Raw genomic sequence first — 25,950 nt, forward strand, 5'->3', positions numbered from 1 at the left:
TATGGAAATTGCCTCAGAGGAAAGTTTGAATGCAGTGTAATGCAGATAATGTTCATTATCTGTTAAGATAACTTTGTACGGTTAATAATAAATGTGAATTCCGATAAAGTGAAAATGCAGTTTTAGTGCTGTAGATCGTAAACGTTGTTCCATATTATCATTTGTATTTGAAAAGTTATATATAATCATGAAATAGATGGTAGTATACTCTTTTAATAACAAACATAGGATGTAAAGACATTAATGCAGAATTGATATCTTTCTTTCTAGCGTCAAAGTTGATACCAGACAACGATCGAAACGTATGTCTGGAAACCATCCAGATTACATTAAATGTTCCAATTTATTTTGTTTCAAATAGACAACTTCCGTTTGATGTCCATACGGAGAAGCACTTGGAAAAAGAAAAATTTCCTTTCCTTTCAGACATGCGTCTGTATCTGTCATTGTGCCCACTCGCACCTCGCCATCGCCATTTTTACAAGCCGGTTTTAACCCAGACACTACACGGAGACAGCAGAATGGAAAGTAAGGCGCCCTTGTGTCTAGCTTCGCACGTAACCAAAATTTCGGATCTAGTAGCGCTCAGCAGGGCCCTGCGATGTCCATTGTCCTGGGTGGTAAACATTGTAAAGAAGTTTACCCCGGATCAAAACCTAGCCGTAGCCAATGTCTGTACTGAATAAGTCTTCACGGACAGAGTTTATTCAGACATACAAAGCATCTTTGGTTAGCGATGACGCTCTACAACTATTTTCGCTAGGTACCAGCTTCGAATTCCAATCTTTCACCGGCTGTTCTAATGTTCTTCTTGATTTTTCTCGGTCTCTGCAGGCCAGTGCCAAAATATGATCATCAAGCACCGCCTAGTCCTAAATCCTTAACTTTCACCAATCGTGATCTTCTTCCCCCATCATTCAGCGCGAAATAGACTAACAAAAATTGTGCAGAATTCTTTGGAAGCTAGTATTCGACAGCTGGCTGAGAAATTTCTCCTATTTTATGGAACCAAAAAATTCGTCACTGTATTCACAAGGACCATTATTATGGGTGGCCCTTGTCACCACGGTATAGTGCGTCTTCAGTTTGCAAACAGAAGACAGGACTCCAGATATGAGCCGGTAGTTGTAAATATATCGAATAAGCAGCTTCTTACAGCCGACAAGGGGTGGTACTCCAGCTTCAGAACGAGGGCGGGGTGTCTAACCTCAAAATCTTCCACGTTACGAAATTTTGCAAACTCTTTAAAATATTACAGTAGGCGTTTAATGAAACTGCTGGGCAGAGAATTTAACCACAAAACAAAGTATGTGCTTGCCACCTTATTGATAAGTATTTCACACTGCTCTGCCCCTACGTTGTTTAATCGGCAAATGCAATTATCTCGTTTCTGCTATATCAATTGTTCATTATAACTAGAGGTAACTATTGTTTTACAGTCACAAATTTACCTATCATTAATGTTATAACAGACGTATCCAACATTGCTCCTACTTTGTATTATAGACGTCTGATTTTCGAATCTCGGCTCAGCGACCAATAATACTGACTGAGGGTCTATCATGGTTTTTCTCAGTATTTTAAAGAAAGTGCTCAGATGGTACCTAGAATATGGATCACGAACACTTCCTCCCACATCTTTGTAATATATCATCCTAGAGTTTGTCGTGAAACACGAAAAAATCAGTTGATAATAAGCAGTTTGAATGTGCTATTTGTTATTTATGAAGAGGATTGTATTCTAGGCGGTTTCTCCGTGTAGTCTGGTAGAAGTTCGCCGACGTTTCAGTGATGTTTGCCGTCTCCATCATCATGGTATCACTCTACATGGTGCAGCAACCCAGAAGACAATTACCTTCCTCCTGTCCGCCGTGAGAACCTCAAATATTGCTTGTTTGTTTCTACTATAATTTCTCAAACTTTCCAGCCCTGAGAATCCCTGGAAACTTTTAGATGTGGAAAGGTCTCTCTGAAGGCAGCCAAAAAGTGTTGATTGTAGCTACAAAGTATTGAAAACACAATTTGCTATTTTTTACTATTCTCTAAGCATTAATCTGAAATTTGTTCCATAACGTAAAACTGAAGGGTTAGTGCCATAGCAGTTTTTACTTATCAGCACATGCGAAGCGTAACACATATCTTGTAGGCGTGTCTATTGTTTACTCTCCTATTATACCAAATACGTGTAGGTTTTAATCAATTATCGTCATCGTTAGATTATCAAGTTTTATTCTAATTATGTGATAACAGAGCTCAATTTATTCAAACAAATGTCCTATGGCAATCGTGAATAGACAATGAAAATGTGTCTATAATCTATGGGAACAAAATCCACAGATGATATATCATTTTTTGAAATATTACGCATTCCGTGCCATAAGTGGTGCTTCCACCTCGAGAATCTGTACAGTATCTAAGTTAATTTTGTTTAAAATATATATTTCAGAAATATGGCTTCCGGACGACCTCGAATTGTAAGAACTTCCTGCTAAATTTTATACACATTCGTTCAACAAAAGCACCGTTACTGCTGGGACACAGATCACAGACAGGAAACTAAATGGAAATGAGTACCACGTAGGGTAATTTAGGGATATCTCGACACCTTAAGAAAAAACTCTAGGCTTCAGGAATATTTTTTGAAAATTAAAAACAGAAATTTTCATATATTATCCATGTAGGTATGTTTTATTTGTACTACAGTAATAAAGCAGGCAAGTTTAAGGGAAACAGTGCGATTAACAAAAAAAGAAATGGAGGCAAAATGTCGACTTCTCCCTGTGTTTGGGGAGATTTCGACATGTGCATGGGAAATATTAGGAGACTGTAAATACTGAACAGAAACAACTTGAATTCATAAAATAATGTCAATAAACAGTAAATATGCAAAATTAAAAACAGGCGTTACATGTGAACTGGTTATCTGCTCCATTTTCCACGCAAGTTTCATGAAACCATCTTCCACAGTCGCCGAGACATTTAACCCATTGTTCGCCAGCTTTGTCATCGTAATAGTAGGCACTGCACACACCACATCACGGTTGATGTTACCTGAGGAGCTGGGAACATCCGTCCCGAGCCGTCGCTCTGAATGGCGGCTAATAACTGTCTTCATTTCAATACGCCTGTTTGGCTTTCCACTTTTCTGTCTGCTCTCTCTCAGTTTTTCCCTGAAGGCTGCTGATGTTACAACGGCCGATTCCTGTTTCTTCCTTCCTTTGCGAATAGAGGAGTCACTTCGGGATTTTACCACTGGAACTGGTGACAATTCTTCAAAGGACGTAGAAGTTGATGAGGGTGTAGGGGAGTCAAGACGAACAGGATCTCCACCATTCAGCGCTGGCACAAGCTCATACTCGAAGACATCATCTGCCAGTGCGCCAGGGTTGTATGGGTAGATTTCACATTTTCGAAACCCACTAGTCAAATTACCAACTGTTGCTGACTTATCCCATGCCAGCTTCAACAGGTCACCAAAGTCCTCCTTGGTAATTCCCTTCCCTGGATGCTGGCGAACGAAGCTTCTGCAGGCCTCGTTGTAAAAGTGCTTAAGGCTCTTGAAATAAGAAACATCAAGAGGCTGGCACTTATGGGTGCTATGCGGGGATAGGCACAGCATTTCAATTCCTAATTCTGATGCTTTCTCAAGTACATCTGGATTTTTGCAATGGGATGCATGCCCGTCTAATATTAGCAGAACTTTTCCTCGCGGTTTGCACCTGCTAACATGATTAAGGAACACTGAAAATGCCTCAGACGTCATGTACCCGGAGTCGGACATGTGCACAACGGATCCATTAAGCATTCCTTTCGAGTATGCATCTCTCTTCCTCACCCCTTTCATGATGACAAAGGGTGGTACAGCCTGTCCTGTTGCACTGGTGCACACCATAACTGTCACAGTTGAGCCCTTTTCCCCTGTCGTTGCATGATAAACATCGTTCTTTCCTTTTGCAGATATCACCTTGCCTGGTTTGAAGATCAGTTGCAGTCCTGTTTCGTCTGCATTGAAAATTCTGCCAGGCTCATCCCACAACCCGAGTTCGTCGTACATTTCACTGAGGTTTCTGAAGAATTTACCAACTTCCTCTTTATTTAACCCTGTCGAGCGAGCATATGACAGACCCTGAGCCTTCCGTACGCTTAAGTTTGGGTTTCTATGTAAGAAAGAATAAACCCAATCATACCCTGACATTTTTTTCTCTAAATTAAATTTATGGTTTAGCCCGTTCTTTTCCACAAAGTGAAAGGCCAATACTCTGGCATCGGTCACAGTCAATGCAAACCCTTTGGAACCCAGAAGAAGTAGATGGCGGACCAACTGATCTTCTATAGCTGCATTCAGTGTAGCACCTTTCCCAAGTTGCCTGTTGCTTACGCTGCCTGTGGTTAATCTCGACTTCAGTGTGTTTCTAGGAACACCACATGTTTTGCTGCAGTTGCTAGCGGCATTTCTTTCTCCTTTCACTGCCGCAGCCATGTTTTCAGGCTTCCACTGTCCAAGCTTTCCTTGGTAGTGGTACATTCGAGGCATTTTTCTTACCTGTGAAGTAGATTGAACACCGTATCATAAGGTTCATAACCAGAAAAAGATATATCTGGGAGAACTCGACATGTCGAGGTCGAGATCTCCCCAGTACACTGTGTCGAAACCTCCCTGACTTACAGGATTACAATATAGATGTCACCACTGGTCACAGTTGAAGTTTTTGTCAGTTCACATAGCATGGCTATCCTTTAGAAAGTGCGAGTTGTCACCACAATAACTATTAATCCATAAATGCCATGTGCATCCAGTGTAATTATCATTATCTGGAATGTAATTATTATAGCATGTGCTATTTAGGGTATGTAAAACTCACCTGGTCGTCTTTAAGGTTAAGTACGAGGTTGAGACTTGCAAAAACAGACTCCTTTGAAGTTGCACGTTGATCACTATATGGTAGGCTATCTTCTGTACAGTTACAGTCTTTGCCACTACAGTGCAGCTGTCGCTAGAGCGAATTTTTTTAAAAAGTGTCGAGATCTCCCTAAATTACTATACATAACTTTTTAATTAGAAATCTGTGTAGAAAGAACGAAAGATAAACATAAGTACTAGAGATTAAGTTTCAATAGTGTGTTAATAAACAAATCAAATGGGACAAATCTTAAACAAGGGCATCAGACATGCTATGAGGTAGAACGAAAGATTACAAGACAAATTATAAAATTAAGGATACAGTGGCACGGACAAGTGTTATGCATGAATGGTATTGAAATTCGACAGTATCAACAATGAAGATGTTACGAAGGCTGTATGCAATCAAACCAGAAACTGGTTCTTGGCGATTAATGTGCAGCATATATTTCGTTAGCGCTGTATTTATGTACAAAGCGCTTGAAGAAAGACCAGCAAAAGACAAAAATTGAAAGACACAGGACACTCACCTTGTACACTGCATATGAAAATGGAAATTCTAAGTATTTGTCTTCCAGCTATAGAAGGAAAATGCCAATTGTTCCCAAACATGGCATGTATATGCCTTAAAACCACGAAGAGATTTTAGAAAGGTCAGAACTCAGGAAGTGTTCTGGATTCATGTCCCAGTGAGGGTAGTTACTGTAGCTCAAAGACCAAGCACGACAGAACAGCGTCGAGACCAAAATTGTTTAGAGGATGGCAGGAGCAACGGCCACGGTAGTATTAATTATTTAAAGATAATATTGGTCTTGTAAACCAAAAATGAAACCATCCTCTTAAAATTTCAGAGAAATTGTAAATCTTGTCATTAATTTCCAAAATTAACATTTACAGCCCCGAAAAACTTTCCTCGGTTGGATATCCTAAGATTTATTTACCGTAGAAACAAATTATGGCAGAACACGGTAAAGCAAAAAATTGTTTGTTTTATCAAGGATATTATATGAACAAAGGCCACAACCCCGAGAAATGTGTCCTGGATTCGAGTTCTGGTGAAGATGGTTTTTCTGCATAATGAAAGCTAATTGCAGTAGATGCTTGTATGATAATCAGTAACGCTCAAGGTCATTCTTTAAAATAATTGTGCTTCGATTCAAGAGAGAAATATTTTTTTACAAGCACGGTTAGTTATATGTGGCTTGCTAAGAGGTGATTCTGCAAAAGGCACTAAAACTCCTGATTGCAGAAGCCGCGTGGTTCTTTTGCACTAGTGGAACCATACCTTAACACATGTTGATAACAAGAGAAACCAGAACTAAAATCATTTTATAGAATTTTAATAAAATAATTTTATGTGTTACAATAATCCATTAAAAATTAAATTAAATCTGCATTTTACATCACAAAATAGATATTTAAAATGTTAAGTAATTAAACATTATCACTTAACCCTGTAATACAGTCTGACAATATATGATAATTCTAATCAATTAAAAATATTTGTAAACAAATTAATTTGATCTCCATAGCATTTAAAATAATCGTGATCTTCGTTTCTCATCTCTCAGACTAGTAACGATGTTTGATTAACAGACCATGAAGTTGTCTGTCATGTTCACAAATATGTTTGAGTTGAAACACAGACAATTGCAAGCTTAAAGCTGAAATATTATAATTGGCATAACATATTTTCAGTGCCCAGTAAAGGGTTTAAGTCAAAAGTAATTTGTATCAATTTCAATCTTCATATCATCACCAGAAGTATAACAAATTAACTTATAATACTGAAAAGAAGGATCCATTTCAAAACGTTATAGTTCCCAATAAAAGTTCAGTAATACACGTGTCTTCTCCTTGGTATCACGAGATATTTTGGTAACATACAGATAACTATCATATTTATTATGTATAAAACCTAACATATTAAAGATGAGTAATGTACAAATATCAGTAGGTGTGCAGCCAAATATATATTTAAGAAGCAGAAATACACACAGAGTTTTAAAGGGTGTTACTTGAGTTGGATTAGGTTGGGTTAAGTTATGTTATGTTAGGTTAGGTTAGGTTTGTTGGGTGAGGTTATGTTATGTTATGTTGAGTGGTTAAGTGCTGATGACCATGCACAAAGATCAGTTTACAAGGGAATATAATTGGTTGAGTTAGGTTAGATTACTGACACGCACTTGCAGACAGAATTTTGCTTTCAATAAATGAGAAATATATATCACTGACTGAACACATTAATGTACCTGACACTTTTTAATTCCAAAATGTACATATTATGCAGCCTCTGGAGACAATGCACAAATATCGTTAAAGTTGCAATCAGTGAAACTTTCCTTATACTGCTGCTTCAGGACATTTAATGGACATAAATCAAATTTAGGACAGCCAGGCAAAGTGACAGGTTTCTCCTGATGCAAAGTCAACACCTTCAGTTGTCCATTGCACCTGCAATATAAGAGTTACCAAACATATAAAGTAATAATATTCTATAATTGAAAAATATGTGAACATAATTCTACAGCCATCACAGTCACAAATGAACACGTTGACACATTGGATTAACGTACTTCCTGCATTTGTTCCAGGAAGCATTCAGTTAAGTGCAGATACAACCATGTGGTGCATGAGACAGGCTTTCTGTCCTCCCCCACCTTTTATACCTAAGACAAAAGCAGAATTCAGCTTCCAAAATGTTACAGTTTTATAGTTCAGACAATAAACAAAGTCCAAAATAGCAATTTTACAAGGTTGTATGCTGTTTCAATATGGCCATAGCACACAGAACACAGATTGACCGAGTAGTATCACTGAAAAATGAAGTGTAGTGACTACTGGTTAATTCTTGGATTATTTAATGATGCTGTTTTATCTACATAGGTTATACATCATTAAATAAGATGGAGTAATTAATAACTCTGAAAATGAGTAGTTTAGGATTTTGAAGTAGGTAGAATTTGCCAATTTTAAAGAAATATGCCAAGATTCACTTGGGGAGTCTGAGGAAGCCCACAAAAAACTTAGGATTTCTGGCAGCCTAGCCAAGATTTAAGCCACGTACCTCCTTATGCAAAATGTACAGCACCACTACTGTTACATAAGCCTGCTCAGTAGTGCAATAATTAGTTATTCTACTTCGTATTTGGCACACACATTGGTAGCATATAATACAAATAAAATGCAGAGATAATTTCTGTCCAGATTTAACATAATATATATTAACATAAAGTATCATACAAACCTGAAAAGTATGAATGCTAAGTTGGCTCCAAAGCTGTCAATTTGACTAACTCTCCATTTCCTGTATTTCCCCACTGTATTGAAGTTGCTATGAAGTAATGCATTTTCATCTTTGTACAGACCAAGGTGAGCCAGCATCTTCAGCAGAGTACCAGAGTGAGCAAAGTACACTACAGCTTGAGCTTTTGGTTCATCTCCAGGTATTTCTTCTGCACTGAAATATAATTTATTAGTTCAAGACATGATGATAGACAGGTTTCAAGAAATACTGTCACCTTATCATCAAAAGTGGCCAGAACAGTGTTCTGTGAATTAATATTTACGTAATGCTGGCTTTGTGTTTAATTAAGCACCATACCATGAAGACATAAGGGGGAGTGGAATATTAGCTCCATTCAGTCTTAATCTCAGGAATGTGACCGGTCACGGCGCAGTCATATATATTATTAAATGATCATCTCTGTACAACAAGTCTTGTAAGATTGTGCACTAGCACTTAGTTAAAGGCATCCTAGAATATAATGACATATTTCAGACATACGAGTCCTTCTTCAGGCATTCAATCCTTTTCACAAACCACTGTTAACAACTGAAAATTATTAGTTGCCCTAATTCCTCCAATTAATAGTTCAGAATGTTTAACATATTTAATATTTTTATGTTGTAAAATATAAATGCGTACAATTATAAAAAATTTAAAATAATTTGATTTTTGAAGGAATTCAGTTATGTGCTCTACCTCATATTCCATACTTGTCATGTTTTATGATGCACAATAGTATTTGAATTAATGCTTCCAGAACTACTTTTAAAAACTCACAGAAAATGTTGCATCATATCTTTAACAGGTGGACAGGCTTGCTTGTATGTGATGTTGTATCCATAGCCATCAATCCAATAGTGTTCCAGATCTTCTGCATATTCAAAAACCTATAAATTCAATATCAGTATCATAATATATTATAAAATCTCCATGCAACAAAATTGAAAGTACTGAAACTTTTTAGATTTTCTTCTTCTGAACCCCATTACTGAATGGTGTGCATGTCCCTATGACCACTCACCTGTTTTCTTCAATCTGATTCAACTATAGGGATGGCCAAAAGTCACAATGATGGCATAGAAGGCATAACACAAGAGTAGGAGTTTAGTACAGAAACATTATAATTACAAATAAACATAACACATCAAAGCACATGTATGGAATTAACAGCTGTCTCACCAATTGCCAAATAGCTCTTAGTCAACCAAGTTACCAGTATGGTTACCATCATTACCAACTCATAATTACGTTTGTCACCAAGTATGCCAGTAAGCTTGTCAAAGCCTTGCTGATGTAATGGTGTTGAAGTTATGACAAACCTTGCCTTTTAAGTCAGCAATAGAGTATGTGTGAATTGTGCTAAATTGTTCTTTCACTAAAGACCACGACCAGCTGTTACATGTGGTCAGGTCAAGACTTCTGAAAGGCCAGATGAGAGGTACGTTGTCCAATCAGTAGAAAGTGGCTGCTCCGGAAGGCATGCACGTCAGTAGCATAAAGGGCTAGTGTCCCATGTTATTGCAAAATTATACTGTTTAGAAAGCTCACATTAACAAGTTCTGGAATTATCCATTGGAACAACACCTTCAAATAACTTTCACCCATCACTAACTAACTAAACTAAATCCCTGGTAGCAGAACCCACAGGTCCAACACTGACAACACCAAAGCCTGCCACCAGCCATAAACCCGAGCCAACTCCAAACATTTACCATCCTCACAGCCCACCTAACTAAGATCCATCCTGGTGTTATCCTCCCATCTTCTTCTTGGTCTGCCCAGTGGTTGTTTTAATGGATGCACCCCTTGCCTTCCCTCCCATGTATGCTACATGTCCAGCCCATCGGAGCTTCCTAAATTTCATTATCCTCACTATGCTAGGTGACCTATGCATTTCACGCAGCTCCTCTATTGCACTATTGCACTATTCTAAATCCCCCATTTATTTTATCCTTCCTACATCCAAATATCCTCCTGAGCACCTTGTTTTCAAACACCTGTAATCTATGTTCTTCCTTCAAGGTAAGAGACCATGTTTCACAACCATACAAGACAACAGGCAAAATTATTTTTTTACTTATCATAATCTTTAGTGTTTTGGGTAAAAAATGAGGTGATAACACTTTTTGAATTGAATAAAAACAAGTGTTCCCCCTAATATATTCTACACTTAATTTCATCACGCACCTCATTTCTGTTTGTTATTGTTGCTCCCAGATACTTAAATTTTGAAACATTTTCAATTGATGTGTTACTTATAATTACGTTCCGACATTGCTGCTGATGTTGATCCCGTATTGTGCCCATGTATCAAGTTTTGTCTACTTTACTTTCACCCATCACAGACACATCCAAGAAGTATGATCGAATAATCAGTTCACTGGTGACTGCAGCACACACAACATGAAGTGGATGTTGTGCTACTTCTTCAAAGAAATGTGTATTTACTTTACACAGACATAAACATTTCAAGACCTTGCACTAAAATAATATAGCACATTCATCAGTGAACATAGCATTACAATGGGACACCAAGGTTGGGAAGGTGCCTGCCATCATACATCCATTTCATAACCACTTAAATCTTTGAAAAATGTGGGCTGATACTTATGGCAGCTTTCCATCCTCCTCAGACATCACATGGAGGTTCTAGAAACCTGGAATTCCGCAGAGCATTTCTTCATTAATTTTCTGGGTGATCAAAGAACTGACTCCTCAAAATGAGCACTGACACCCATGTCCACAGATTTTGGTTGTTTTCCATTTCATTTTTCACCCAACACAAAACTGGTTAAGAACATTTTTACTCCATTTTATGTAAATTATCTTCAAGTCAAAGTTGTTTTATTAAAACATAAGGCAAAGTTCACTTATTTTGTCACTCCTTTGGGCACTTCATTCTTTCTTGTGAACTTACATGGTCACAACCAGACGGTCCTCAATGATGAATGGACTTGTATCCATACAATGTCAGAACACGTTAAAACATGAGAGAAATTTTTTACTGTTATGTAATACACACCTGTAGTAGCATACTAATGAAATAAAATTCCCTTGAAAACCTGGGAATCCACAGTCACCATGACATTCCTGCTTCCGGTAATGTCGCACTTACACCTCATATTCACCAGACCCAACTCACACACAATCATCATAACAAATATCTTCTCTTGTTCTTCTCACTCATAATGAATCACTTATTACACCTTACAAACCAACCTATTGGACTTATGGCCATCCCTGTTCAGACATCAACATTAGAAGCAACTGACCAGCTGTGGAATCTGTATGAATATCATGCCATTGAAAAGCTCTCTATTTTGGTACTTAACATCATTAACAATACCATTATGGCAGCTACAGGTATTTTAATATACCAAATCAATTACAGTGATTTACACTTAAAATTATCTTAATATATTAATTAATAAATTGTCTTAATACTATACTAATTAGCAATGCATTTAAATTTCTTGGAAACATCCTTCGCGTACGGGATAAATGCCAAACCAACAGGCTTCATTTCGTTTTCTGGCTGTTTCTTTTTTTTTAAACAAGGACGATGGAAAATGTCCAGACAATGAATAATTTTAAGTGTAATCCACCATCGTCAGAGCCCTTTAGAGTTTAATTATAGTGATTTAATCCAGAGCTAATATTCTTAATAAAATCAAACTAACACTCATAACAAAACCCAAACTTTCAACACTGTCATTATAAAAATATACCACTGGAAATAACTCTGAGTCAGCATTCATCCTTAAAACCTTCTTCCTTAATACCCACTTTCATATTATCCTCCCATCTCCTCAGTCTTCAGGTGGCTAATTTTAAAGAGATTTCCCCACCAAAACTATGTATGCAATATTTGTCTTATTCATCATAGCTTCACTATACTAATCCCTACCACTGTAATTCAATACACAGATGTGATATGAAGATCTTGAAGCAGAATCTGTTTGAAACACAATATGTTCATATCAGTATATAATAAATATAACACTTTCATGTCTTTACCTTCATATTACTTTCTGAAAATGCAGCACACCATGGTGACTGTGCACGGTGGTCCCAAGCTGTCTCAAATGAGCATGTAATATACAAAAGAATAGCGTCACCTGAAACAAATATCCTCCCTGTAATCTTAAGCAATGTTGCATCCTTCCACCAACAATAAGCACTGAAATAATTGTATATCTGAATCTTTCACGGTGATAAGTATAATGAATTCTTCTTGGGCTACCAGGTGTGTCAAATTCTACCTGACATGGCTAGTAGCCTGAGAAGAAGTAATTAATAATTGAATACTTACCAATATTCATGGTTTCATTGAATCCCAAATGAAAACTAACATCTTTAAGTGCAGCAGACATTTCTGGTCCCTCCTCAAATTTTGTTCTCTCCAACAAAGAATATGGATTTTTGTCTACTTCTACACGCCATCTTTGGCATAATTTATAAAACTGAAAAAAATTTAGTTTAATTATTAATGATATACTGTTGAACTTACACAGTTGCATAACCAGAAAAGGAATGTAGGCTTCCAGACTGTAAGGGAACACATATGTTAAACAACAAGGCATTATTCTGCTGTGAAACTTCTGTTTTTAATTTTCCCATCCATATATGAAAGTACTACAAAGACAATGTTATCAGTTCTCATTTTCACAGACAACATGAATGTCTGTTGAAATTTTAATGTGAGGGAAGCAAAATATAACAACAAAATATGAAAGACATAATAAAACAAAATAAAATTGGTCTAAAACTTATACAGGTAGCCCTCGATTTGCGCCGGTTCAATATGCGCCGATTCAGAATAACGCTGATTTTGAAAACAGAAAGACAAAAAGTGAAAGAATATATTTTACTATTATTTATACCGTTTTACAATGTATCTCGTACTGATTCTTATACTAAATCGTAATTCTTACATCGCTGATTTTTAATAAAAATTATAAATACAGTCATCTCTGCAATTATGTATGTTTCGTTAACACGAATTTGCTCCAATGAGATCGATGAATCGGTAAAAGCTGTTTGTGAAATGCAAACTTTTGCATGTGCGAGTTTGCTCTTATGCAGTTTCATTCTTGGCACTTTAAACTTTCAAAGGACTAATTTAATCTCTGCGGAGGTACCGGGGTTATTTTTACTACGCGATTTTCTATAGGTCGGCGTCTTACATGAATGCAACTATCGCATAACAGCAGAGATGACAGTACACATCGATCACATGAAAGAATTGCAGTCAATCGCAGTTACCAATGAATTGCCGATTGTAAATTTATTAAATATATTTTTTAAATTCCCTTTGTTTTATTTACGTTACTTCAGAACTTCAAATGTAATGTCATTATATATTACTCGTCAATGTTTGGGTGCTGGGAACGCATGTCATTGACTTCCCATTGATTTACATTATAAAAAGAGTTTCAATTTACGCCGGTTCGTCCAGGAACATATCCCCAGTGTAAATCGAGGGTTACCTGTATTAGTAACAAAGTAATGATGTAAATTAATCCTACCAGTATATATTAGCCATTGTAATCATCAGTGCCATCATCATCTTCATTCCTTCAAGTTTTAAGTCTACTTACCCTGTTACAAGCATTGCAAAACAGTTTTACCATATTTTTAGACATCTAGCAAAGCAGCTTCCTCCATTATTCCTACATCAACTGCAAAGAATAGCCACATACACTCCAGTCACTATCCAAGTATTACTGAAATTCATCAACATCACCCAATCTTAGTTCATCTTGTCTCATTAATTTTAAATTAATATACTTTTGTGTTAGCATAGGAATGGTAAACTTATTAGACTGTAACCTTTCCCAAGCCAGTGCCTCATATAAAAACAGTAATAGGAATATGAAACCAAACAATGAACAGTAAATTCAGATGTTACTTTTAAATGTTACACTTTTAAAATAAAATAAATTTACAAGGCAAACTTAAAACTGTAGAGCACTGAATGTCTTGAAACACATTTCAGCACACAAATTTAAAATTAGAACTCCTAGGAAAATTTCATTGAAGACACACACGAGCTTCATAAAATCACAGTCATATCTGATGTACGAGTAATTTAATTTGTGCTTTAGCTTACTCTGAGAACTGGATCTCTGTATATGGCCTCTGGAAACCAAACATGCCGACTTACTCTTCGTCCAAAGAGCCCAACGGTAAAATGACGAGCACTCTCAGTAGTGCGCTGCGTCGCAGTAAACTGGAACTGTTGAAGAATGAAAAACATATAGAAAGTGAAATATATTTACGTTACATACTCTTATAAGAAGAATGATATTAGTACTTTGTACCTTAAATGTTGAGTTCGTATAAACATCTGGCAGAATTTGTGGAAAGCGGTTCTGAAACCTCTCTGCTAATTCTACCATTTCATCTTCACCCTCATGAGCAAGGCGTTTTTCATCCGTTTCTTCTACGTGAGAAGACCAAGTCTGAAGTGCAGCTATTTCTTCATTACAAAGCCTCCCTAATAAAAGTAAAAAGCACTAAATTTTAAACATCCAACAGTTTATAAAGGAAAACCAGCTCAGTTAGTATAGTGACTAGGATACAGGTTAGATGTCCAGGGTTTGATTCCCCAGCAGAACAGAATGTTTCTCTTCCCCACAACATCCTGATCAATTGCGGGGCTAACCCAACCTCCTACCCAGTGGGTGCCAGGATTCTTTCCTTGGGGGTTAAGTGAACAGGGTGTGATGCTAACTACCAGCCTCCATCTAGTGCCGAAATTAAGAATGCATAGAGCTATTCTACCACTCCCCCCCCCCCCCCCATATGTCTGCATGGTGTTGGGATGCATAGTTAAACACCAGGGATAACCTTAGTTTTTACCTTTACAGTTCATAAACATCTTAATTGTGAAAATTTGTGTTTTCCAACAAAGAAGATAAAATCTCATTTCAACCATCACATGCAACCAGTAAAGAAAGTATTATCTAGGTGTGATCTGTCTGTCTCTAAATTATAATCATGATAAGGGTAAATGCAAGTCAATTGAATGTGGTACGGACTTACTAAAACATACTATATAGCCAAATTATGATATGCATTACATATGCATACATTTAGATGTATGAGTATTGCACATACTGAAAAATGTTCCAAGTAAAAGTTAAAGCTTTTAATAAGTTGGATATTACTATATACTATTTTCAAGATACTGTAATGCTGGTTAGGAAGACAGGTCTGCAGCTTTGGGAATTTAGATAAGCATTAGAGAAAATATCAAAACTTCAGCCAAAGAGAGTCTAGGTCATTACGAGTTAAAGCAAGATATATCATGGTTTGATGAAAAATGTTAAAAATTATTATATAAAAGGAAGCAGGCTGAACTGCAGTGGTTGGAGAATATAACCCAAATGAATAAAGATAGTATGACCAATGTAAGACATGAAACTATCAGAATTTTCAAGAACAAAAAAGAGAAAGGGGGGAGGGGCAATATCTGAAACACAAAATAATGAGGCAGAAACAAATAGTAATAACAAGAACATTAAAGATCTGCTAAGAGCCATAAATGAATTTATGAAGGGTTACCAACCTAGAACTAATCTGGTAAAAGATGAGGATGATGAGGTTGTTTGCAGATTCCCAAAATATTTCAAACAGGTGGAAGGTTACTTTTGTAACCTTTTGAACTTACATGACATTAATAATGTCAGACAGACTAAAATGTATATGAACCTAGTTCTTTTGAGGCTGAGGTTGCTACTGAAAAGTTGAAAAAGTACAAATGGTAAGGTTTCGATGATCAGCAGAACTCAAGCAAAAGATAAAACATTAGTCATTCTGAATAATTTGTGGATCCGTGGAATATATGTGAGTAGGTGGATCAATGCACGCATGTATTTTATACACTTTGTGCAAAGCATATGAGTCTATTGGCTGGCCAATACAAGAACTTGGCCTCCTTAGTACAATATTTCCAGACATTTTGTATACCAGATAAATGTTATTGAAATTATAAAATAACTAGAAAAACTGTACAGCAAATATTGTAAAACATTTCTTTCACTTCATAGCCAAGCATCACATGTTCATTATTCCTATTTATTTCTCAGTAAGATTTTAAAAAAAAATGAAATAAACATGTAGAAATCACCATGTTTACTTTTAGACGTCATGGCTATTCTTTTATGAACAGCGAACACACAAGACAGAGCTGATAAAAGTTAATGGACAGGAACAAAAAATTAGTTTATTTTTTCTTTAAAATAACTTAAATAAGGGTAGATATCATTCCTGCAACCATTCTGTATAAGCATTAAAATATGAACCAAAAAGTGATCAAAATTCAACAAAGAAGAATGCTTGGAAAATATTTAATTAGACTGCTAAATAGTATTGATGATAAAATTAAAATAACGTATTTCCATTAAAATAGTTAAAGTTAAAAGTGAATACTCCTGCACAGTTCTAAGAAATTGGTACCTCGTTTTAATTTATGGTTCTGTATCACAGAATCACGTAACACAGGTAATCTCTCTCTCATCTTTCGTATAATTTTAGAACCAGGATATCGTGTTCCATGGCGAACAATCATCCACATCCGAAGTACATTACAACCTATAACATAAAAATAATAATAAAATATGTGTCATCAATTTACATCTTATTGGGGATATTTAATATAACAAAAGTAAAAGTCTTACCTGGATAGTGAACAGAAGAGTCATTTTTATTGATTAAATAACGATACGGTGATTTAGTTGCAAGATACAGATGTGTTTTCTGGCTTTTGCTTAAACATTTCTCAGATAACAAGGCTGGCAATGTATTAACACAAATGAAACAGACCAGCATCCATTGGTAGGTTCCCTCCATTTCAGCTGTAAAAAATATGCCCAGGAAGACTGAAAAATCACCACTATAATCTTAACAATCCATCTTTATATAAAGTTTCTGGTAGTGTAGAAGTCTATAAAATATATCCTAAACATTAGTGCAACAGTCATTTTGATACAGTTCAGAATCCATTACAATGTTTAATGCAAAATTGTTTCCCATATTCATGAACTGTCATCATGCAAAATTGCATACATTATTTAATTCTATATGCACTATGTGTTGTGGTCTCCTATGGCATTATGACCTCTATATACTAGGATTATTCAACAATGAACATGGAAGAAAGAAATTTACAGATAAGCCCTGACTGCAGTAACACTAACAGATTTGTATGTGGTCAGATACATAAGATATCAGGAGCTGACAGTATAATGATGACCAAAGGAATGGGACATGCCACTGAAGAAGATGACATTCATAAAGCTATATCACCCAAGCTACAGGATTGAAGCAGTAAGAAGTATCAAAATATTTAAGAAATTCCAGGCTGTTTATGACCCAAACATTCAACACAATCTCCATAACGGAACACCACACACTAATGAAACAAGTTATCACTTGTCTTCTCTACCCAATACAAATAGTTTTTTACATTACCATTTTATTATCTAACATGAATTCTGACTGATTGAGCTAAGAAGTCAAGAAGCATATCACTGTACTGCACACATTTGAAAATCAGATACTAACATTACAATGAATTATGATATGTCAGCAGTGAATTTTCTAGGTATAGGGAAATTTTATTAAGAATCCTAATAGTTTCTGCTTTGTACCAGAGTTCATCGTATGACTACACACAAAAAGGAACAGGAATTGGTAAAAGCAACATCTCATTTCTATTTTCTATAAATTTATTCACTCAACATATTATATTGCAGACTGCTGACCATGACTTGCCTGATAGGGTTGACTGTGTATTACTTAGGTTATGTGTACATTTTTTAAATCTTGGGGATGGAGAAGGCATCACTTAAGCAGTGGGTAAAGTTTGTTTAGCGTAGCATTGAGGAGATCTTCTAGATATTTTACTGCGAAATTGGCGATCTAAATACTAAACAAAACTGCATTACAAGAAAATGGGTTAAAACCATCTGAAAGTATTCTATGGACCTGTTCAGATTTTTACACTCAAGGCGAAGGATTCTCGTGAATTGATAATTTCGTTACGACAGGGATTTATCTTGTATAATGATTTATTTTGCAATAGTAAATAGTCGGGGTGTACAAATTCGACTTAATTACATATAAACTGGATTGCTAATTTGTCGCGTCATTCACCATAAAACTAGAATTTTTATATTAAAAAGGGAAATTCGTGACATTTTGTTGTAATTTGAGTTCATAAAAATTCCTGTTTGGTAAAACAAATTACCTCACTGCAAGTTCAAAGAATAAATCCTCCTTGCATAAACCGATGTAAACATCAACTTCTCAGAGGTTATGTTACGTACTACATGACTTGTAACCGTAATCACGACATTAACATCAAGTAATCAGTTGGGTTTGCACAAGCACAATATAATGTGTAACGTATAACTTTCCCACAGAACTTGTAAAGTTGAAGTAATCCGTGTTGTAAATATTATTATAAAGCGGGGCATACGTACCACATGACAGGAAAGTAAGATAGCGGTCTCTTCGAAGTACTTATACAATGGAAAAGTACGACGTTTTAGGTTTGGTTGGTGAAGGATCTTTCGGTCGAGTATATAAAGCAAAATGTCTCAGAACAGATGAAATAGTAGCTTTCAAAATTATACAGAAGGTATGTACTAAGAACAGAATTATCAGACGTATTATTTTAATGAATTGGTGTCAACTAGACCCATGCATACAGAAGGGCTGATACTGAATTGTAAGTAGTGAAGTGTGACTGATGAAACTGAAATTTCTTTTAGGGCTATGCATAGTATGGGTCAATACACCATGCTGATAAAACATCGGCAGTTGTTATTATCTTCTCATAGCATATTTCCCTTAGTAGGTAGATGTAAATTCTGCTTGTAAATGTCACAAATTAAAGGTATTGATGCAGATTAATGTGTGTGTTCCTTTTAGTTAACTTTACCCAACCGTATCGAAACCAAGACCAACATGAAAGAACATATAGGTATGCTCAAAAACTGTCCTCCACCATGGGGACGTGGTACCAAATTTGTACCAACATAACCAACAATTTAATACTGTATATTAAGTAATGTGTGTTGGTTTAAGAGTAATACTGGTAATGTGTTGTTGACGTAAAGCTCTTGAATTTTTTAAAGCATAAAATTGCTATTCCATGTCATTTTCATTTAACTGTCAGTTTTTACATATAGGTTACTTGCTAACCGTCATCACACTAATATTTTAAATTATAGGTACTGGTGTACAGTTACAGTTTCAGTAGCATCTCTGAGTGGTTAATGTATAGCCTTGCAATGAAAATTACACTTGGTTATTAAAACTATGCAACCATTACCTTTTTTTATAGCGAGGGCGTTCTGAAAAAGAATTAAGGAGTTTGAGACAGGAATTTGAAATTCAGCAACACCTACACCATCCAAATATCATACAGATGCTGGATTCATTTGAAACAGGCAATGAGGTAGTGTACAATGTGAGTTCAAGAACAATATTATGATCTTGACTTAATTTCTTTTAATCATTGTATGCCTTTGTATTGTTTGATTTTAGATTGTGGTGGTAACTGAATATGCTGACAAGGAGCTATATGAAATTTTAGGAAAGGAAGGTTATTTGCCAGAAGAGCGAGTACGTAAGATTGTTTGTGATTTAGTTTCTGCACTTTATTACTTGCACTCACACAGAGTTCTTCATAGGTATGTAATTTGGTATCTTTTGTATACTGTCATTGTGTGTTTAGTCATATCTTGTTTTTACCATTATTTTAGGATTTGATCAAGCTTATGTTGATTTATTCTCATTTTTATTGTATTATATTAACTACTGAAATTATGAATAGTAATAATATTTTTACTTGAGTATGCATATTTTGTATATTAGAATTGAATTTATACATTTTTTAGGACTTTACATGTGGGTAATCCTTTAAATATGAATCTCTGTCTTACCTGCTATCCTATTTATTATTCCTTCATTATATCTATTTATTCAATACACATTTTGATCATAATCTTACAAAATCTCAGCAAACTGGAGAGCAAAAACTGGAAGGCACTCACACTAAAATAATAACCTAGATGTAGATGACAGCAGTATAGGTTTTTCCCCCCATAGGTAACTTAATGTATTATAAACTAACTTATTTACTAAGTAGTTTTACTTGAAACTTCAGTAGCAACTTAGTCATTGGTTTGGCTGCCATTTTATCACATCCTTCCCTTCTTGGCCTACTTACTTTGCAAGTCTGATGATACCAGCATATCTATGTTGTGTTATTTCTCCAAATAATGTTTGAACCATCTTGATAGAGAACATCGTGTTTATATTTTGTAATTAACTAAGTAGCCGTTTATGAGATGCTAATAGTTGGCTGAGCTGGTCAAGAAATTCCCAGCCTTTCATTAATCTAAAGGTTTATTGCTCTGTTCATAAGACCTCACTAGAGTTTTTACTTTCCTTCCTTTAATACCAATATTGAAACTCCTAAGGTGGGAGTGACATTAAAGTTATATAGTGTTTTGTCCTTTAATTGTATGTAATGATAGTTCTTCAACAGCTCTGATAGCATCAAATGATCGGATGATAAATTAATAATGAATTGGAAAGTATGTGAAAGAAAACAGTTGTGACCTAATTTAAAGTGTTGGTTTGTATTTGCCTAGGGGGAAACCATAAAAACACAGAATAGGCAGTCTTTAAGGTGATATTTGAATCCAGGACCTTCCAAATACTGTCCCCTGATATGATTAGGTGAAACTACCCAGTATGTTACTTAACAGCTAAGAAAGATTAATTTTTCAGTTTGCTGAACCATTATAGAACTGTTCCATCAATAATGGTGTAATGGTAACTGTGGACGAAACATTGGTCACTTGGTATTTTGTGTTCATTTATGTAACTTATCACATAACAAAAAATACCGCATGAGTTAAAACTGAATTAAGAGCTAACATGATTTATTTAACACACATTTATTTTTGGTGTTGTCTGTGTGAATGTTCTGCAGTTCTGCCCCCCCCCCCCCCTCTCCATCTACCCTTGTTGAATAATTCGGAAATTAATGTTTGCATTTCATAGGGATTTAAAGCCACAGAATATTTTAATGGAAGCCAATGGAGTAGCAAAGTTATGTGATTTTGGATTTGCTCGTAGCATGAGCACTGGTACATATGTTTTAACATCCATCAAAGGTACACCTCTCTACATGGCCCCAGAGCTCATAGAAGAGAAACCCTATGATCATAATGCCGACCTTTGGTAAGCATATAAATAAGATCACTGTTCCTGTAATTTATGTAAACTATTTTGTAGACTGTTGGAATGTGTAGGTTATAGAAATCCCTCCATTTTCCATTTCACACAAGTTTTTCTGGACTGTATCTTAGTCCATCTAGTATAGTACAGGTCTACTTAATCTTGCACATAATGCAGCGTGCTGTAGATTCATATGACTTCCACAATAAACACATAGATAAATTGGTTGACATCCATATTTCCTACCTCAGTTCTTTCCTGACAGATAAGTTAAATCATAGTATTAGTGTAATAAATTTACAGGTCTTTGGGATGTATTGTTTATGAATTGCTTGTGGGCTCTCCACCATTCTGTACTTCATCCATTTTGCACTTGGTACGATTGATTCGTCATGAAGCTGTTAAGTGGCCAGATTTCATTTCGCCTACATGTCAGAATTTCATTCAGGTAAGTGATTCAGTTTTTATGCCCAGAATTCTTGGTTCATTTGTGTGTATGAAGTATTATGTCACCTTTTCTTGTTTTCAAATAGGGTTTACTTCAAAAGGATCCAGGGCAACGACTGACATGGCCACAGTTGCTGGAACATCCATTTGTTAAAAATGGTGTCCTTATTCTTAAGGAAGAAGGTAATCTTAAAATTGTAACAAATGCACTGTGGCTTGACTTTAGAAAAGCCTTATGAACTTTTCCTTCCTGTTTAAATACAATTCAAAACAACAATAAGAATCTATAACATGGTGAGATTTCAGGTTCTGACAGTGACAAGTTTGAAGATCACTATTTTCTGGGAAGTTGTGCTATATATCCTGCAGATATTGAATGACATTTCAGAGTAGTTTACTGCCTCCATAATCACCATATTGATAGAGGCAGTAAACTCCTCTAAAAAGTCAGTATCTACCAGACTACACAGTGCAACATCCCAATATGCCACCATTTTCTGTCTGTAACTTCCTTACAATTGCAAGTAATAAATAAGAAGAGTGTAACTCTGGTAAGATATGGTAAGATTCTGCCCTAAGACCACCTACACACAAACCAAACATGCTAACTCGTGAACTAAAATTTTCATGTTATTATTAGTGTATAAACTTGTATTATTTAAATATAACATCAACTCAAGATTTGTAGGACAGGAAGTCTGTGCAATAGGAAAGTAGACTTTGTGAGTTTTGTCTTGAACTTGTTGTGTATATTATCATTGCCCTGCTTATTATAACAGCTTCCCTCAGCTTCAGTAGTTTGACGCACATCGATTTCTGTGGTCCAAAAGGTATTTTACCAGTTTAGTTTTTCTCTATTGTTATGGTGATGAAGGTGTGGTATTAAAGAATGGCTAGTGATGGTTTTATTAGAAGATCTTTATGGATCCAGATATAGAAACTGAATTGGTTTGCTCTTTTGCAACTTTGTTTTTATTTTTATTTTTACTTTCTTTTATACATGGAACAGTTCCTGTAGTAATGGGATTTGGACATATTTATCTATGCAGTAATGCATTTTGTAATAATGATTTTTCTGTCTGAATCAAGAGTGGTTTTACCAAATTTTAAATCTGTCCTAAAGGAAGAGACACTTCCTTTCAGTTTTTAAATCGTATTTTTATAACATTGTTTATTTCTTAGGTGCAGCAACTCCACTCACAAACCCTCTAACTGCTTCTCAGGTCATGGCCAAAGAAATTCAGAAGCAAGATTTGGTTAATCAGACAGCAGGTCAATCCAAGTAAGAGGACTTTCTTTAAATTACTGTGATATTATGAATTTGGAAAAGATCTAGTTTAGTTTTCTCATATACTTTTCTGAAAATATTCAGATTTCAAGACATGCGTAATAAAATGTATGGAGTTTTGTAATGAATGCCTGATGAGTTCATGATTTCATGTTGTGTGTTTGAATACCTATATGAGTTGTACAAATACAAAAAAACAAAGAAACAGTGAAGGGAATGTGTTGAAGCCTAACCACAACAGGTTAGAGAAATACATTTATTTCTATGCTTGGTATGTCCTGAGATTTTGCTTATATACATAACATGAAATATAATGTAATTTATATTGTGCTCAGTAGCCAAGGGAAAATTATTATAAATATTTTATCATATAGGAATATACATCCATTCTTATATACTGTCTTGAAAAAGATAATAGGTACATATGTGACCACTTTTTAACCTCCATTATGATTTCCAGAATTTTGACTCCAGCAGTACAAAGAATGGAAGAACATGAAAAAAAGTTGAAATTGTTGCATCAAAAGACTGAATGTACCTCGAATATTAGTACAGTTACATGTAATCAGACTGTGAAAAACACCATAGTTTCCGGTAGAAATGTATTATCTCCATGCGAGACTTTGACAACAAGGAGCTGTAAAGTGATTGGTTCTAAGTCTGATTCTGGCTGCAGTGATGAAAGAAATAAACTAAGTAAATCAAGCACAGATTCTGATGTTGTTGTAGCTCTTGATACAAAGAAAATGCTACAGAGTATGTCACAAGTATGCCATGTTAGTGTTCATAATAAAAAGAACTTTGAGTGTGTTTTATCAGTGACAGGGAAAAGTACTTTGTCATTAAGGGGAACACAACATATAAGTGTATTACCATCTAATGGAGCTAGTCAGATTGGTGCTTCATTTCCAGGAGATGTTGATGGACTTGTGAAAAAACTGAAGGTTGCCAGTCTTGTTGTAAGTGGTGAGAGAAATGTGTGTGATAGTGGAAATTTATCTCAGAGCAATTCAAAACATGTAAATTCAGATACAGAAAAATTGGAACAGAACAGTTTGAGTGCACATGTGAGCCAAGAATATAGTGCTGATAAGTTTAAGCCAAAATATTTATTGAGCAAGAAAAAAGGTGGCACTTGCCTGTACCAGAGTCGTGGCATATTCACACTCCATAGTTGGGACTCAGCTGTAAATACACACCCCATTGAAAGTGATGAGTGGCTGGCATTCTTGCAACGCACTATGGAGGAAGTAATGGATGGGGATGTTGATGCAATGCAGCAATGTAATTTTGTTGGTGTAGTAGTGTCACCCCTCCGTAATCCTGGGGCCAGTTCTCGAGTCATGGAGTATGTGTCATGTCTCCTTTCATTACCATTTGTTGTAAATGAAGTCATTGAAGAGGAGATTTTGAAAATCCAACAGGTAATAAAAAATTTTATTTAGTATATTTAAAATGAGAGAAAAACCTGAGGCAGAAGGTGAACAAAAAATATTTAGTCACACAGACAACTTCATTATTGTGACAGAAGAAAGCCTTGCTACTTTGAATGTTGTAAATTAAATAACAAGTTTAGGATTAAATTATGATCTCTGCTTTCATTTATAAGCTTCTGTTTATTCAATGAGCTAGCAAGAAATATAAGTTAATAATTATACAGTTTAGAGAGGAATTTCTGCTTTTTGTCATACTTCACTGAAATTCTTAAATTTTATAAAATCCAACATGAAGGAAGTGAGATTTCAGTTGCTTACAGCAGAAAATATGAAGTTGGCGCTGTTGTTCTGATAGAAGAAAAGTCTGAAGGGAATTGAGCATGACCAGGAAGATGGAAAATGTAACATTATATAGCCAGGGCAACTTTAAGAAGTTGTCAAGCATAGTGTTGAAATTTTACCATGGCAAAACAGACTTGTACCACTGCCTGTTTATTTTGTACAAAACATTATAAACTTCGGTTATTTATAAATGGAACCACCTGTACTGGAGATAAACTGTAGTTCTCAGTATGCATGATTTGTTCTCATTCTGGTGGGCATTAGGTAGAAGTCAGAGTACAATTTCGGTTTCTTTAAAAAATCTTGTTCAAAGGAAAGTGCAGGTAATACAACAGTCTGTTGTAAGTTTCACTTCATTTTAATGTTTATAACAAAGATTGCTAACAATTACACACCCTGCAATCTCGTTCTGTAGTTTTAATAATGAAAAGTCCTTTCTTGACAAAGTAATTACTAGATTTGTATATCTTTATAAATAAAATAATGTTGATCTTTAACTTAATGTGTTTTCTTTTTAACAGATATATCTTGAGGTGAAGGTAGTCCCTAACTTAGTGTATGCCTCAAAACTACTTGCACGTCAAAAAGCTTATGACAGTGATGATCTTGGCCCATCCTTCAGTGGGAACCTGCTTCGTCAAGTATCTGATCTCAGTGCAGATGAACTTCAAGCTTTAGAATGTATATATTTGTTACTGTGTCATCTAACATATGCAGCTGAAGACTTCCTGATCCAGTTTTGTGATGCAGTAGCAATCCTCAATGCCACATCCCTGCTTCAGCAATTTTTGCTACTGGGTCGTAGGAAAATAAGAGTTGTTACTGATCTGGTGGCTATCTTATGCCATGTTCTTCGAGTATTGCCCGAGAATGCTGGTCTTATAGAGCAGATTGTCCTGGGAATGGATACAAAAGGTAAGCAAACTTTTAAAAACTACCGACAGAAATGGATTGTATGACCATTTTACATATTAAAATATAAAAT

At 35.5% G+C, this 25,950-nt stretch overlaps 2 protein-coding genes across 9 annotated transcripts in view; one reads left to right on the forward strand and one right to left on the reverse strand.

Annotated features, from left to right (window-relative positions):
• The window catches only part of fu (STKc_STK36 domain-containing protein fused), a 129,190-nt gene that overhangs the window by 94,505 nt on the left and 8,735 nt on the right, over positions 1-25,950 (forward strand). For 2 of the 8 annotated variants that reach the window (XM_087351012.1, XM_087351013.1), the window contains 9 exons: positions 8,267-8,346; positions 19,546-19,659; positions 19,749-19,894; positions 21,276-21,455; positions 21,756-21,900; positions 21,986-22,082; positions 23,082-23,181; positions 23,648-24,611; positions 25,487-25,880. In XM_087351012.1, the coding sequence (XP_087207138.1) occupies positions 8,267-8,346; positions 19,546-19,659; positions 19,749-19,894; positions 21,276-21,455; positions 21,756-21,900; positions 21,986-22,082; positions 23,082-23,181; positions 23,648-24,611; positions 25,487-25,880 (2,220 nt within the window). Of the gene's footprint in view, positions 1-4,736; positions 4,848-4,959; positions 5,681-8,266; positions 8,347-18,426; positions 18,838-18,870; positions 18,928-18,985; positions 19,183-19,545; positions 19,660-19,748; positions 19,895-21,275; positions 21,456-21,755; positions 21,901-21,985; positions 22,083-23,081; positions 23,182-23,647; positions 24,612-25,486; positions 25,881-25,950 lie in introns of those variants that run through there. The other 6 variants (XM_022059177.2, XM_087351015.1, XM_022059176.2 and 3 more) reach the window with 6 other exon arrangements.
• Positions 2,675-4,992, reverse strand: LOC147873400 (uncharacterized). The gene is made up of 2 exons (XM_087351016.1): positions 4,863-4,992; positions 2,675-4,543 (listed from the first exon to the last, which is right to left on the reverse strand). Exon 2 carries the CDS (start codon positions 4,532-4,534, stop codon positions 2,855-2,857), a length of 1,680 nt encoding a protein of 559 aa, XP_087207142.1. The 5' UTR covers positions 4,535-4,543; positions 4,863-4,992; the 3' UTR covers positions 2,675-2,854.

Source organism: Zootermopsis nevadensis, unplaced genomic scaffold (genome assembly GCF_977971745.1).
Source record: "Zootermopsis nevadensis isolate Lab colony 2312 unplaced genomic scaffold, Znev_1.0 Znev_ptg000018l, whole genome shotgun sequence".
Taxonomy (NCBI): Eukaryota; Metazoa; Arthropoda; class Insecta; order Blattodea; family Termopsidae; genus Zootermopsis; species Zootermopsis nevadensis.

What these genes read in the sequence shown, in the direction of transcription:
- LOC147873400 (XM_087351016.1), bottom strand. Translation starts at nt 4,534, where the DNA reads ATGCCTCGAATGTACCACTACCAAGGAAAGCTTGGACAGTGGAAGCCT.